The following is a 16,417-nucleotide window of genomic DNA, read 5'->3' on the forward strand; positions in this document are numbered from 1 at the left end:
ATTGTTTGATTACTTGTTAGATATTACTGCACGGTCAGAACTAGAAGCACAAGCATTTTGCTACACTCGCATTAACATCTGCTAACCATGTGTATGTGACCAATAAAATTTGATTTGATTTGTAACAGCTTGACTGTATAATCAATAGCTATGATTTGCATGTATATACTATGATGAGAATGTGTGGACAAGGTAACTATGAAATGTAAAGAACACAGACGCATACAATTTAACACTTCTCATTACTTCGCTCTCTCTCTCGTTAGTTGGCAGTAGGTGTTGCGTGGCCCTCCACAGCACAGAGCCCAGTAGCTGATGGAATAGGACAGAACAGACTACAGTAACTCCACAACACTACATGTTGCCATGAGCAATCAGGAAGACATGTCACAATGGTGAAATGAGCAACCAGGTGGACTTGTCTGGAAGATTACAAAAGCAACCAGAAAGACTTGTCTGGAAGTTTCAAGAAGCAAAATGATTCAACAAGATACACCCTGGCATATTGACCCTACCCTGCATACATCCTTACAGAGTAGACACCTAACACACACACACACACACAGTTAAACTTTAGACAGATGGGTTAGAGTGTCAAGACCCATCTCCTTACCCCCATGCCAACACCCTTAAACACACACACACACACACACACACACACACACACACACACACACACACACACACACACACACACACACACACACACACACACACACACACACACACACACATTTGAACTTTAGACAGATAGGTCTTGACACTCTAACCCATCTCCTTACCCCCATGCCAACACCCTTAAACACACACACACGATATGCTTAACACGTTGCATAAGCCATCACTGAGCGTATCTCTCCTAAACGGAGTGTATTGGTAACCGTAGTGGATGCTCTTCAGATGCACTTCTAGGAAGTCTATTACCGACTAGATCTGAAGGCTTGTGGGGTATTTATTAAGGTATGAGAAACACAAAGCTTAGCTTCGTTCTTAGCTGTTAGGTTGTGGATGTTTTGCTAGTTGAAAGTGTTTAGGAGAAGGTTAGTTAGACTAAGCAACAAAAGATGCTGTAAAATAAAAAGTACCCATTTACCATACTCTTGATCCAAACTTCCAGGTAAAACTAAGAATAGGCTGTGAAGAGCCTCATTTCATCATTCCTGACAAGACACTTGTCCAATACACTGGATATAGGGATGGCGCATGCCAGGGTATATTCTGCCACCTAGAGACGACATCACTTCTCTTCCAACTTGCCTCCATTCTCTCTCTCCTTAGCAAAGAGCGCCACCTAATGTTCACTCTTCAAACTGAGTGATGTGCGGTGGAACTGAGGATGATTCAGTCAGTACAGAACTGAGGCTGGGACGATTCAGTCAGTACAGAACTGTCATTTCGGTAACTTACTCTTATATTATGAGTATATTTACTAAGAGTTTGCGCCAGTACCAATGCACATATCGTTTCCACGCCTCTATAAGGTGCTATTGTTGTGTTCTGGATTATATGATAGAACCACTTGCACTAAAGCACTGATAGGTAGTGCTCTTTCACACACAGGACCTGTAATCAATATGCTATTTCTACCAAGACTCATAGATCCATGGATATAATCACATTCACAACAGGAGTACAGAGCTATTAACACTGTGGATGGTTACGCAAAAAAATGCAGACCATTACAAGTGTGCTCGGACTAAAATAACAGCACGATTAGTCTGGGTTCACTGTACAGCTGGGTTCACTGAAAAGGAATCTCCAGTCTTTCACTGTTGATCATGATTATTTTATAGTCTTTAAATAGAAGCCTCATAACCTGTGTCTACAAGGAGGGACTCTCCCTCTGGCCTCTCCTCTCCCAGGCAGTCAGTAGTGGGCTGGAGCGGGATGCTCCTCAGCAGCTGTTGTGCAACTGGGGTTTTCTCCCTGATGTCAGCATAGGATCCCCGATACTCACTGCAGCGCTGCAGTGTCAACAGGGAGGACAGGTGGAGGAATGGGGGGATAAACCAAGGAGAGTTGGAGAGAGGTGGGAGGAGGAATGGAGGAGGGAGACACAGGATGAAGGGATATTCCAAAGAGGGGAGAGAGACAGATGAGGGAGCGGTTGAGATGGGGGAGGAGGCATACACCATGGAGAGCTGCTGAGCAAGGATAATTATGAAGGAGAGTAGAGAAAGAGGTCCAGTTGCCAGAACCACAAACACAAATTCCATCGAGACTACATTGCCCTAGAGCACAAAAAAACTATACAGTCGTGGTCAAAAGTTGAGAATGACACAAATATGAATTTCCACAAAGTTTGCTGCTTCAGTGTCTTCAGATATTTTTGTCAGATGTTACTATGGAATACTGAAGTATAATTACAAGCATTTCATAAGTGTTGAAGGCTTTTATTGACAATTACATGAAGTTGATGCAAAGAGTCAATATTTGCAGTGTTGACCCTTCTTTTTCAAGACCTCTGCAATTCACCCTGGCATGCTGTCAATTAACTCCTGGGCCACATCCTGACTGATGGCAGTGCATTGTTGCATAATCAATGCTTGGAATTTGTGAGTTTTTGTTTTGTCCTCTTGAAAATGCTCAATGGGATTAAGGTCTGGGGAGTTTCCTGGCCATGGACCCAAAATAACGATGTTTTGTTCCCCGAAACACTTAGTTAGTTAGTTAGTTATCACTTTTGCCTTATGGCTCCATCGCAAAGTTCAAGGGGGCCGAATACTTTCGCAAGGCACTGTATATTTCCCTCAGATTACACCAGACCCACAAAGAATTTGAAAACAAACCCAATTTTGATAAACTCCCATTCTACTGGATGAAATACCACAGTGTGCCATCACAGCAGCAAGATTTGTGACCTGTTTCCACAAGAAAAGGGCAACCAGTGAAGAACAAACACCATTGTAAATACAACCCATATTTATGTTTATTTATGTTCCCTTTCATACTTTACTATTTGCACTTCATTACAACACTGTATATATACATAATATGACATTTGAAATGTCTTTATACTTCTGGAACCTTTGTGTGTGTAATGTTTACTGTTCACTTTTTATTGTTAATTTCACTTTTGTTTGTTTTCTATTTCACTTGCTTTGGCAATGTTAACATGTTTCCCATGCCAGTAAAGCCCTTTGAACTGAATTGAACTGAGAGAGAGAAACTTCTGTATGTGTAATGTTTACTGTTAATTTTTATTGTTTATTTCACTTTTGTATATTATCTACCTCACTTGCTTTGGCAATGTTAACACATGTTTCCCATGCCAATAAAGCCCCTTGAATTGAATTGAATGGCATGAGGGAGGTGTTGTGTGAGAGAGAGGAGTGATAGTGATTTTTTTCCCCACACCCTTTCATCAACCCCCCTTAGAGGTGAGAGAACAGCAGGGGAGAAGCAGTGATGGTGCCTCGTCATCCTCCCCCTCATCACCGCCTCCTCGCTGAAGAGAAAATAGTGGAATTCCCCCCATCTACAGACTCATACAACACTCCTTCCATGGCCTCCAACTGCTCTTAAACGCTAGTAAAACCAAATGCATGCTTTTCAACCGTTCGGTGCCCACACCCGCCCGCCCGACTAGCATCACTACCCTGGACGGTTCTGACCTAGAATATGTGTACACCTACAAATACCTAGGTGTCTGGCTAGACTGTAAACTCTCTTCCAGACTCATATTAAACATCTCCAATCCAAAATCAAATCTAGAATCGGCTTTCTATTTCGCAACAAAGCCTCCTTCACTCACGCCGCCAAACTTACCCTAGTAAAACTGACTATCCAACCGATCCTCGACTTTGGCGATGTCATCTACAAAATAGCTTCCAATACTCTACTCAGTAAACTGGATGCAGTCTATCACAGTGCCATCCGTTTTGTTACCAAAGCGCCTTATACCACCCACCACTGCGGCCTGTATGCTCTAGTCATCTGGCCCTCGCTACATATTCGTCGCCAGGCCCACTGGCTCCAGGTCATCTACAAGTCTATGCTAGGTAAAGCTCTGCCTTAGCTCAGCTCACTGGTCACGATAACAACACGCACGCGCTCCAGCAGGTATATCTCACTGGTCATCGCCAAAGCCAACACCTCCTTTGGCCGCCTTTCCTTACAGTTCTCTGCTGACAGTGACTGGAACGAATTGCAAAATCTTGCAAAATCGCTGAAGCTGGAGACTTATATTTCCCTCACTAACTTTAAACATCAGCTATCTGAGCAGCTAACCGATCGCTGCAGCTGTACATAGTCCATCTGGGGCAGCAGGTAGCCTAGTGGTTAGAGCGTTGGGCCAGTAACCGAAAGCCACTGTTCCTAGGCCGTCATTGTAAATAAGAATTTGTTCTTAACTGACTTGCCTAGTTAAATAAAGGTGAAAAAAATCTGTCAGTCTCTCTCCTCCCTGCTCTCTCCCTCTCTCATACACACTCTTACTCTATAACACCATTTATTATGGTTGTCTGGCATGACCTCAGGGGTTTTCAGTATCAATCTGACCAAGATCAAAATTAACCTGTGTTGTTCCCCATTTTCAGATTTAGTTGCTTGTTGCTTTTGGATGAAATCTTACACTCACAAAAAATAAAGTTGATTAATTTCTATGAAGCCAATTTGTAATTGTAATAGTATGGTTCAAAACCCTCTATTGAGAGGTTAAGGGGGTTTGGTGTGAGTGGAGTGAGTGGAGTGAGTGGAATGCAATTTAGGGCTGTAGTTTCCTTAAATGTTTGTTACAAATACTTTGGTTGCGTCGCCCAGCTTAGACATTGTATTCATCAACCAATGGTTGCATGCCACGTCCCCGACGGTGCCATCGGGCACCAGGTTGCTATAACATACCGAATGATGTAGTTAGGTGATGCGGAAAATACTAATCCAGGTGTTATAAGATCTGACATGACTCAGCAACTGTCTCACACCCGGTATCAGGACAGGACAGGCAGCATTCCATTCCATGTACTGACACCTGTAGGTCAGGTGATACAAAAAGGAAGATGTGGATCACTAACATAAACATTGATTGGTCAAAATGAGAATGACATTATAATGGGCCAATGGGGAAAAGTAGGTGGAAGGTGGGTATACTCTAGACTGACAGCGAACCGAATGACAAACATGAACGAGATGCCAAGTGTAGACACAAGCGTAACATTTTTGTTTTCAGTGGCAAACAAAAATCCACAATCGAACTTGGAAATGCCAAGCCTTCTGGAGGAACCTAAAAGTGTTGTGATGGCTCACTTTCAGTAAGTATATAAATATATCTTTCCTTTGATTCCTTTCTACAGAAACCCCCCCCCCAAAAATGACAATATGGGTCAACACTACTTGGGGTTTTTCTAAAATTAAAATTGTTTCGTGTCATAACCAGATTATAGCTCCCATCCAAACATTGTGATGAATATATTTGCATGTCATAGTCATCAGTCAACAAATATGTTATATGAGACATTTCAAAGAACATTTCCAACTAATGTGAAAACAGTAATTGAACAGGGCAAACTTGGGCAGATTGTTACTTCTGTTCTCCATTGACCACAGAAACCTCATGCTGGATGTGCTACAGCATCTGATATCATAAAGATTGTCGTTATGACCAATCCTAAAATGACAAAGAAAGATGTTGTTCCTTGTATTTCTGAAAAATGTTTTACTAGATCAAATGTGTGTATGGTGGCACCTGCTACACCTTGAGTAATGACAGCACTGGTGTTATCTTGAAAGTGGAAAAGATCTCTGAGTGACACAGCAGTTTAAAGGTACTACCGCCATCTTAGTAGCACTTTACATTACAGCACGGCATAAAGTGGTGGTGACATGGTTACTCACCATCAAAATAATGCTATTGTGAGTTACAAAACATTGTAACTATACTATTACCATGTTATTACTGTAATGTAAAGTGCTACCAAGATGGCTGTAAAGCAACACATGTAAAGTGCTACCAAGATGGCTGTAAAGCAACACATGTAAAGTGCTACCAAGATGGCTGTAAAGCAACACATGTAAAGTGCTACCAAGATGGCTGTAAAGCAACACATGTAAAGTGCTACCAAGATGGCTGTAAAGCAACACATGTAAAGTGCTACCAAGATGGCTGTAAAGCAACACATGTAAAGTGCTACCAAGATGGCTGTAAAGCAACACATGTAAAGTGCTACCAAGATGGCTGTAAAGCAACACATGTAAAGTGCTACCAAGATGGCTGTAAAGCAACACATGTAAAGTGCTACCAAGATGGCTGTAAAGCAACACATGTAAAGTGCTACCAAGATGGCTGTAAAGCAACACATGTAAAGTGCTACCAAGATGGCTGTAAAGCAACACATGTAAAGTGCTACCAAGATGGCTGTAAACCAGGTGTGCAGGGAACAAGACAAAACAAATGGAACAATGGAAAAATGGAGCGCCGATGGTTAGAAAGCTCCTTCACTCACGCCGCCAAACTTACCCTAGTAAAACTGACTATCCAACCGATCCTCGACTTTGGCGATGTCATCTACAAAATAGCTTCCAATACTCTACTCAGTAAACTGGATGCAGTCTATCACAGTGCCATCCGTTTTGTTACCAAAGCGCCTTATACCACCCACCACTGCGGCCTGTATGCTCTAGTCATCTGGCCCTCGCTACATATTCGTCGCCAGGCCCACTGGCTCCAGGTCATCTACAAGTCTATGCTAGGTAAAGCTCTGCCTTAGCTCAGCTCACTGGTCACGATAACAACACGCACGCGCTCCAGCAGGTATATCTCACTGGTCATCGCCAAAGCCAACACCTCCTTTGGCCGCCTTTCCTTACAGTTCTCTGCTGACAGTGACTGGAACGAATTGCAAAATCTTGCAAAATCGCTGAAGCTGGAGACTTATATTTCCCTCACTAACTTTAAACATCAGCTATCTGAGCAGCTAACCGATCGCTGCAGCTGTACATAGTCCATCTGGGGCAGCAGGTAGCCTAGTGGTTAGAGCGTTGGGCCAGTAACCGAAAGCCACTGTTCCTAGGCCGTCATTGTAAATAAGAATTTGTTCTTAACTGACTTGCCTAGTTAAATAAAGGTGAAAAAAATCTGTCAGTCTCTCTCCTCCCTGCTCTCTCCCTCTCTCATACACACTCTTACTCTATAACACCATTTATTATGGTTGTCTGGCATGACCTCAGGGGTTTTCAGTATCAATCTGACCAAGATCAAAATTAACCTGTGTTGTTCCCCATTTTCAGATTTAGTTGCTTGTTGCTTTTGGATGAAATCTTACACTCACAAAAAATAAAGTTGATTAATTTCTATGAAGCCAATTTGTAATTGTAATAGTATGGTTCAAAACCCTCTATTGAGAGGTTAAGGGGGTTTGGTGTGAGTGGAGTGAGTGGAGTGAGTGGAATGCAATTTAGGGCTGTAGTTTCCTTAAATGTTTGTTACAAATACTTTGGTTGCGTCGCCCAGCTTAGACATTGTATTCATCAACCAATGGTTGCATGCCACGTCCCCGACGGTGCCATCGGGCACCAGGTTGCTATAACATACCGAATGATGTAGTTAGGTGATGCGGAAAATACTAATCCAGGTGTTATAAGATCTGACATGACTCAGCAACTGTCTCACACCCGGTATCAGGACAGGACAGGCAGCATTCCATTCCATGTACTGACACCTGTAGGTCAGGTGATACAAAAAGGAAGATGTGGATCACTAACATAAACATTGATTGGTCAAAATGAGAATGACATTATAATGGGCCAATGGGGAAAAGTAGGTGGAAGGTGGGTATACTCTAGACTGACAGCGAACCGAATGACAAACATGAACGAGATGCCAAGTGTAGACACAAGCGTAACATTTTTGTTTTCAGTGGCAAACAAAAATCCACAATCGAACTTGGAAATGCCAAGCCTTCTGGAGGATGTGTTGTGATGGCTCACTTTCAGTAAGTATATAAATATATCTTTCCTTTGATTCCTTTCTACAGAAACCCCCCCCCCAAAAATGACAATATGGGTCAACACTACTTGGGGTTTTTCTAAAATTAAAATTGTTTCGTGTCATAACCAGATTATAGCTCCCATCCAAACATTGTGATGAATATATTTGCATGTCATAGTCATCAGTCAACAAATATGTTATATGAGACATTTCAAAGAACATTTCCAACTAATGTGAAAACAAACTTGGGCAGATTGTTACTTCTGTTCTCCATTGACCACAGAAACCTCATGCTGGATGTGCTACAGCATCTGATATCATAAAGATTGTCGTTATGACCAATCCTAAAATGACAAAGAAAGATGTTGTTCCTTGTATTTCTGAAAAATGTTTTACTAGATCAAATGTGTGTATGGTGGCACCTGCTACACCTTGAGTAATGACAGCACTGGTGTTATCTTGAAAGTGGAAAAGATCTCTGAGTGACACAGCAGTTTAAAGGTACTACCGCCATCTTAGTAGCACTTTACATTACAGCACGGCATAAAGTGGTGGTGACATGGTTACTCACCATCAAAATAATGCTATTGTGAGTTACAAAACATTGTAACTATACTATTACCATGTTATTACTGTAATTTAAGTGCTACCAAGATGGCTGTAAAGCAACACATGTAAAGTGCTACCAAGATGGCTGTAAAGCAACACATGTAAAGTGCTACCAAGATGGCTGTAAAGCAACACATGTAAAGTGCTACCAAGATGGCTGTAAAGCAACACATGTAAAGTGCTACCAAGATGGCTGTAAAGCAACACATGTAAAGTGCTACCAAGATGGCTGTAAAGCAACACATGTAAAGTGCTACCAAGATGGCTGTAAAGCAACACATGTAAAGTGCTACCAAGATGGCTGTAAAGCAACACATGTAAAGTGCTACCAAGATGGCTGTAAAGCAACACATGTAAAGTGCTACCAAGATGGCTGTAAAGCAACACATGTAAAGTGCTACCAAGATGGCTGTAAAGCAACACATGTAAAGTGCTACCAAGATGGCTGTAAAGCAACACATGTAAAGTGCTACCAAGATGGCTGTAAAGCAACACATATAAAGTGCTACCAAGATGGCTGTAAAGCAACACATGTAAAGTGCTACCAAGATGGCTGTAAAGCAACACATGTAAAGTGCTACCAAGATGGCTGTAAAGCAACACATGTAAAGTGCTACCAAGATGGCTGTAAAGCAACACATGTAAAGTGCTACCAAGATGGCTGTAAAGCAACACATGTAAAGTGCTACCAAGATGGCTGTAAAGCAACACATGTAAAGTGCTACCAAGATGGCTGTAAAGCAACACATGTAAAGTGCTACCAAGATGGCTGTAAAGCTACAACATGTAAAGTGCTACAGATAATGCATTTTAAACTATTACCACTCAGTACAGTTATTTTTTAAAGACAGTATAAATTAACGACTTGTTACATTTATATATTTTCTTTACGAAGGACAAAATAGAAACCTACTCAACCAGGAGGAGGGGGGCACTGAGTGTTTGTGAGTTTGTAATAATGATGGATTTGTTTTTATTTCTCCTTCATGTTTTTCTACAGTAAGAAGAGGCCCCTGTCTGAGGGGAGTGATGTGAACTCTCCCAGCAACACAGACAGTTCTTCTGATAGATGCCCTCCTGAGGAGGATGTGGCTGCTACATCAACCAGATCCCAGAGTGAGGAGAATGAGAACCACCAATGGTATGACCCATTTGTGCCCTCCCACATTGGGAACAGACAATATTGGCAGTCTTGGCTGTAAGCAGGAAGTTAACCCACAGGGTGTGATGATCTATGATCATCTGGTTGTAACTCACCAGGCCAAGTTTACCTTGGCAAATCTGACCATAATTCTATCCTTCTGATTTCTGCTTACAAGCTAAAAATTAAAGCAGGAAGCACCAGTGACTCGGCCTATAAAAAAAAGTGGTCAGATGAAGCAGATGCTAAACTACAGGACTGTTTTGCGAGCACGGAATGGAATATGTTCCGGGATTCTTCCAATGACATTGAGGAGTATACCACATCAGTCACTGGCTTTATCAATAAGTGCATCAAGGATGTCTTCCCTACAGTGACTGTATGTAAATACCCTAACCAAAAGCTGATGTATGACCTTTAAACAGGTCAACATTCACAAGGCCGCAGGGCCAGACAGATTACCAGAACGTGTACCGCGAGCATGTGCTGACAAACTGGCAAGTGTCTTCACTGACATTTTCAACCTCTCCCTGTCTGAGTCTGTAACACCAGCATGTTTTAAGCAGACCACCATAGTCCCTCTGCCCAAGAACACTAAGGTAACATGCCTAAATGACTACCGATCCGTAGCACTCATGTCTGTAGCCATGACGTGCTTTGAAAGGCTGGTCATTGCTCACGTCACCACCATCATCCCACAAACGCTAGACCCACTCCGATTTGCATACCGCCCCAACAGATACACAGATGATGCGATCTCCATTGCACTCCCTTGCCCTTTTCCACCTGGACAAAAGGAACACATATGTGAGAATGCTATTCATTGACTACAGCTCAGCGTGACTACCATAGTACCCTCAAAGCTCCTCACTAAGCTAAGGATCCTTGCACTAAACACCTCTCTCTGCAACTGGATCCTAGACTTCCTGACGGGCCGCCCCCAGGTGGTAAGGTTAGGTAACAACACATCCGCCACGCTGATTGTCAACACGGGGACCCCTAAGAGGTGCATGCTCAGTCCCCTCCTGTACTCCCTGTTCACTCATGACTGCACGGCCAGGCATGACTCCACCACCAACATTAAGTTTGCTGATGACACAACAGTGGTAGGCCTTATCACCAACAACAATGAGACAGCCTATAGGGAGGAGGTCAGAGACCTGACGTGTGGTTAAAGGACAACAACCTCTCCCTCAACGTGATCAAGACAAAGGAGATGATTGTGGACTACAGGAAAAGGAGGACCGAGCACCCCGCCATTCTCATCGACGAGGCTGTAATGGAGCAGGTTGAGGGCTTCAAGTTCCTTGGTGTGCACATCACCAACAAACTAACATGGTCCAAGCACACGAAGACAAGAGGGCAAGACAAAACCTATTCCCCTAAGGAAACTGAAAGGTTTTGGCATGGGTCCTCAGATCCTCAAAAGGTTTTACAGCTGCACCATCGAGCGCATCCTGGCAGGTTGCATCACTGCCTGGTATGTCAACTGCTAGGCCTCTGACCACAAGGCACTACAGAGGACCCCGGTGATGTACGGCCCAGTACATCACCGGGGCCAAGCTTCCCGCCATCCAGGACCTCTATACCAGGCGGTGTCAGAAGAAGGCCCTAAAAATTGTCAAAGACTCCAGCCACCCTAGTCATAGACTGTTCTCTCTGCTACCGCACGGAATGTGGTACCGGAGCGCCAAGTCTAGGTCCAAGAGGCTCCTAAACAGCTTCTACCCCCAAGCCATAAGACTTCTGAACAGCTAATCAAATGGCTACCCAGACTATTTGCATTGCCCCCCTCCCCGGAACGCTGCTGCTACTCTCTGTTATTATCTATGCACAGTCACTTTAATAACTTTACCTACATGTACATATTACCTCAATTACCTCGACACCGGTGCCCCCGCACATTGACATTGGCTCTGTACCGGCACCTCCTGTATATAGCCCCGCTATTGTTATTTACTGCTGCTCTTTAATAATTTGTTATTCTCATCTCTTACTTTTGGGGGGGGGGTGGGTATTTTCTTAAAACTGCATTGTTGGTTAAGGGCTTGTAAGTAAGAATTTCACTGTAAGGTCTACACCTGTATTCTCTGTTATTCATCGAATTTTGACCTTGAGTTCAATTGCAAGAAACGCTGTTTTAAAAACCAAATATTTACAAGTTGTATTTGAAACCATCTAAAAGTATTTAAAACTTACTAAATTGCTTTCAACAACTAATAGTTTGTGACATTGATGGTGAATAACATCATTATATTTCTCTACAGTAAGAAGAGGCACCTATCACTGTCTGAGGGAGGCGATCCTGTGTACCATGAGGATGATGTGAACCCTTCCACCAACACAAACTTTTTTTCTAACGGAGGGCCTCCTGAGGAGGATATGGATGCTAATTCAACCAGTAAGGGGATTGAGATCCACCAGAGGTATGACCTACATTTTCACAATATGCTTATTGGCATCAGGAGACAGAAAACAATATATTTTTAAATCTTGAAGCTGATATGCAACATTTTTGACACTGTACCAAAAGTGGACTAATGTTAAACATACTAATTGTGGAGGACATGGTAGTCCTATTGTTATACATTTCCTGTGTAAATCCAGAGTCCATAGTTGTTTTCTGAATCTTTACTAGAAGTTACTATCTTTAGCTCTCTTTTATCTCTTTTGATTCCCCTTACAGAGGAAGCCCCAGTCCTGCTATCATCAACGTTCCAGACCAGTCAATGGACCTCGCAAATCAAGTTGAAAACAAATGTCATGATACATTTTACCTTCTACAAAAAAAAGTTTGCATTCATCTTAAAATGACATGGGCATTCTTAAAGTCAACTGGTGATGTGTTTGTTGCAATTCTGGAACCTAACAATATAGAGAATATGAAAAACAAACCTCCAATAATTAGTCATACCAAAGAGTTACTTCTTGAGGAAACAAAAATAATGTTGGAAAACGAAGAGCAATTGCAAAATACAACATTTTCTATATATTCGCTCAACTCTCCTTCGCAAATTACAGGTCATAAAATAACAGATTTAGCAGAACTGAACAAGTATGGCATAACAACGATTTTTACGGACTGTCCGACGGAAAACCAAAACATCCCAAATCATTTTGAAAACATTTATGAATTTCTTGATAAGTTCTACTCATTACAAACAAAAGGTTGCAAGCAAAAGTTTGATACGCAACATGCATGGGCATTTATAGAGTCACCTTGTGGTGGAGAACCGGTTTTTGTTGGTTTATTTAAATTAGAAGATTGCAAGAAGATGGGTAATGGCAAACATTTAAATATTCATACCGAAAAGTTACTTCTTGAGGAAGTAAAACAAATATTGAAAAACAATGAGAAATTGCAAAATACTAAATTGTTTATCTATACGCTCAATTCTCCTTGTTTGCGAAATTCAGGTCATGATTCATGCATGGATTTACTGATTAAGGATTCAGCAGAACTGTACAAATCTTATGGTATAAAAACTATTGTTGGATACAGCAAATGGTACGGTTTGACTGGAAAGTTGACAACCTTTGTAGATCAATATATCAGCTCATTCAATCACTTTAATTTGATAATCAGTAGTCCTAATTATGAAAACTATTGTGACGAATTTGCCATTTTTAACACTGAGTATAACAATAAGAAAAGCCATGACTCTAAATCAAATTTTGAAGACAGAGAACTTCCCAAGGAACTTTATAATTCGAGTAAACAATTTCTGCCCAACAACATTTCAGAAGTACCTTTCAGATTGCAAACTGATAAAGACATCCATAAGCATGTGATAAAAAAATTTATGTCAATTAGCAATTATCATAAAAAAAGCGATAAGAAAAAAAGTATTGACCTACATTTTTCCATACCCCATTTTGAAACTCTTAATCAATTCCAAAAAGTTGGAGAGTCTCTAGCTGAAAAATTTGACTTGATAAAACACATTGGTAATAAATTAGATCAATCTAAAGTAAATTTCATAAACTGGTGGACTAAAACAATTGAGGACGAATATACTACTTTTCTTCGAGTTTCCATTAATAGACATCTCAGTGAAGATAAACACAGAATCATGGTCCTCGATCACATCAAGAAAAACCCTGCAGAATATTTACAGTTTTGTCACTTACCACTAAGCCCTTTCCACAAACTATTTAATTAATACATGCAGCTTATTCATTTGAGGTTGTGAACTAATGTCACTAATGTCACTAATGTCACTAATGTCACTAATGTCAGGTGCAGAAGAGCAGAGAGTTGTGAACAAGCACACACTTTATTGGGCAGAGGCAATAAAACAGACAGATGCCACTGTGTCAAAACCTCCAGCCAAAGGATAAAGTGCAAGGCACGAAACAGTCACAAAAAATGAGTAAATGTTACAACAAACAACCTTCCTGAAACACCACGGAAATAACGGGAAAAACCCAGCCTGGTGCGTACACACGAAACACATAACAAATACAATTTCACAAAGACATGGAGGGGAACAGAGGAATAAATACATGCAGTGTGATTAGGGAATGTAAACCAGGTGTGCAGGGAACAAGACAAAACAAATGGAACAATGGAAAAATGGAGCGCCGATGGTTAGAAAGCCGGTGACGTCGACCGCTGAACGCCGCCCGAACAAGGAGACTGATTTTCTCCTCGTGACCCCCTGTATCACTATGGCCAAATGGAACAATGGAAAAATGGAACGCCGATGGTTAGAAAGCCGATGGCTCCCTGATTAGCCCGGACCCTAATGGTCGACTATCCAGAGCATGTACCGGGAAAGGTCTAACCACAGGAGTAATGGGGATCCCTAAACTAAGGGCGAAAGCTCTGTCGATAAAATTCCCAGCCGCGCTCGACGAGCACCTTATGCTGGGAATGAGGGGAAAACTCAGGAAAACAAACAGGTACAAACAGGTGGACAAAAGAGGACCCTGGATGAGAGTTGTGCAGACTCACCTGGGGTGATGCCAGAGTGCACTGCCTGCTGCCTCGACTCCCAGAGGAACCAACCCAGCACCGACCGGCAGTGTACCCTCTGCGGCCACAGATGGTGCACGTGACGGCCCCTCCTCCAGCCTCCCTAAGCACAGCCCCTCCCAGCTCCATGGGCACCGGAGCGGGGGTGCTGGAAGATGTACATGACAGAGCCCTCTCAGGACGTCCGCTGGTGACCAGCAGGTTATCCAACCTAATGGACAGATCCATCAGTTGGTCAAAGGTGATGGTGACATCCCTGCAGGCCAACTCCCGTTGGACATCCTCGCACAGGCTGCATCGGTACTGATCGATAAGGGCCCTGTTGTTCCATCCTGTTCCGGCAGCCAAGGTCCGAAATTCCAGGGCGAACTCCTGGGCGCTCCTCGTCCCCTGCCTCAAGTGGAAGAGCCGTTCCCCTCGAAGTGGTCCAATGCCGCGTCTCCTTCTCCCCACACGACGTTTGCCCACTCCAGAGCTCTCCCCGAGGGGAATGAGACGAGGGCGAACACGCTCTCCCTTCCCGAGGGAGCTGGGTGAACGGTGGCCAGGTATAAGTCCAACTGTAATAGGAACCCCTGGCACCATGCTGCCGTCCCATCATACTCCCTGGGAAGGGAGAGACGCATCCCACTGGGACTGGATCCAGGATGGAAGGGTAGAGGTAACCCCGGTTGCGCTGTTCGAGGCTTCCGGTCTCTCCCAGCGGTCCATGGGCTGGACAACGAGATCCATTGTGGCACCGAGATGCTGCAGAATTGCAGAGTGTTCCCGGATGCACTCCTCGACTCCTCTGTCCTGGAGGGGAACAGAGGAATAAATACATGCAGTGACTCAAGGTGGCTGGGAATGGTTATGGGAGCAGGACACGCAGGGACCCAGGTCCTCGGAATGGTTATGGGGGCTGGATATCATAATGATGTCTCCACTCCCTCTATGATGAATTGCTGTACTGGAAACATATGCTTTAATACTAATAAAAATATAATTGATTAAAAAAAGTGTTTGTTTCCTCATTTAGCGCTATATGTGGATTTTTTTTATATACAGTTCGCAAAGTCTGCTGCCTCAGTTTGTATGATGGCAATTTGCATATACTCCAGAATGTTATGAAGAGTGGTCAGATGAAATGCAAAGTCCCTCTTTGCCATGCAAATGAACTGAATCCCCAAAAAACATTTCCACTGCATTTCAGCCCTGCCACAAAAGGACCAGCTGACATCATGTCAGTGATTCTCTCGTTAACACAGGTGTGAGTGTTGACAAGTACAAGGCTGGAGATCAGTCTGTCATGCTGATTGAGTTCGAATAACAGACTGGAAGCTTCAAAAGGAGGGTGGTGCTTGGAATCATTGTTCTTCCTCTGTCAACCATGGTTACCTGGAAGAAAACATGTGCCGTCATCATTGCTTTGCACAAAAAGGGCTTCACAGGCAAGGATATTGCTGCCAGTAAGATTGCACCTAAATCAACCATTTATCGGATCATCAAGAACTTCAAGGAGAGCGGTTCAATTGTTGTGAAGAAGGCTTCAGGGCACCCAAGAAAGTCCAGCAAGCATCAGGAGCTTCTCCTAAAATTGATTCAGCTGCGGGATCGGGGCACCACCAGTACAGAGCTTGCTCAGGAAGGGCAGCAGGCAGGTGTGAGTGCATCTGCACGCACAGTGAAGCAAAGATTTTTGGAGGATGGCCTTGTGTCAAGAAGAGCAGCAAAGAAGTCACTTCTCTCCAGGAAAAACATCAGAGACAGGTTGATATTTTGCAAA

At 42.9% G+C, this 16,417-nt stretch overlaps 1 protein-coding gene across 2 annotated transcripts; it reads left to right on the plus strand.

The window, feature by feature from the left end:
* The first annotated feature begins 5,035 nt into the window (after positions 1-5,035).
* Positions 5,036-15,601, plus strand: LOC109878759 (uncharacterized). 2 transcript variants are annotated; one of them, XM_031789883.1, is made up of 4 exons: positions 5,036-5,249; positions 9,534-9,674; positions 11,942-12,100; positions 12,361-15,601. In XM_031789883.1, exons 1-4 carry the CDS (start codon positions 5,050-5,052, stop codon positions 13,835-13,837), a joined length of 1,977 nt encoding a protein of 658 aa, XP_031645743.1. In that variant the 5' UTR covers positions 5,036-5,049; the 3' UTR covers positions 13,838-15,601. The 2 variants fall into 2 exon arrangements, with proteins under 2 accessions (XP_031645743.1, XP_031645744.1); XM_031789884.1 differs by lacking the exon at positions 5,036-5,249 and adding an exon at positions 7,813-7,928.
* Positions 15,602-16,417: the final 816 nt, after the last annotated feature.

This window comes from Oncorhynchus kisutch, linkage group LG15, assembly GCF_002021735.2.
Source record: "Oncorhynchus kisutch isolate 150728-3 linkage group LG15, Okis_V2, whole genome shotgun sequence".
NCBI classification, from domain to species: Eukaryota; Metazoa; Chordata; class Actinopteri; order Salmoniformes; family Salmonidae; genus Oncorhynchus; species Oncorhynchus kisutch.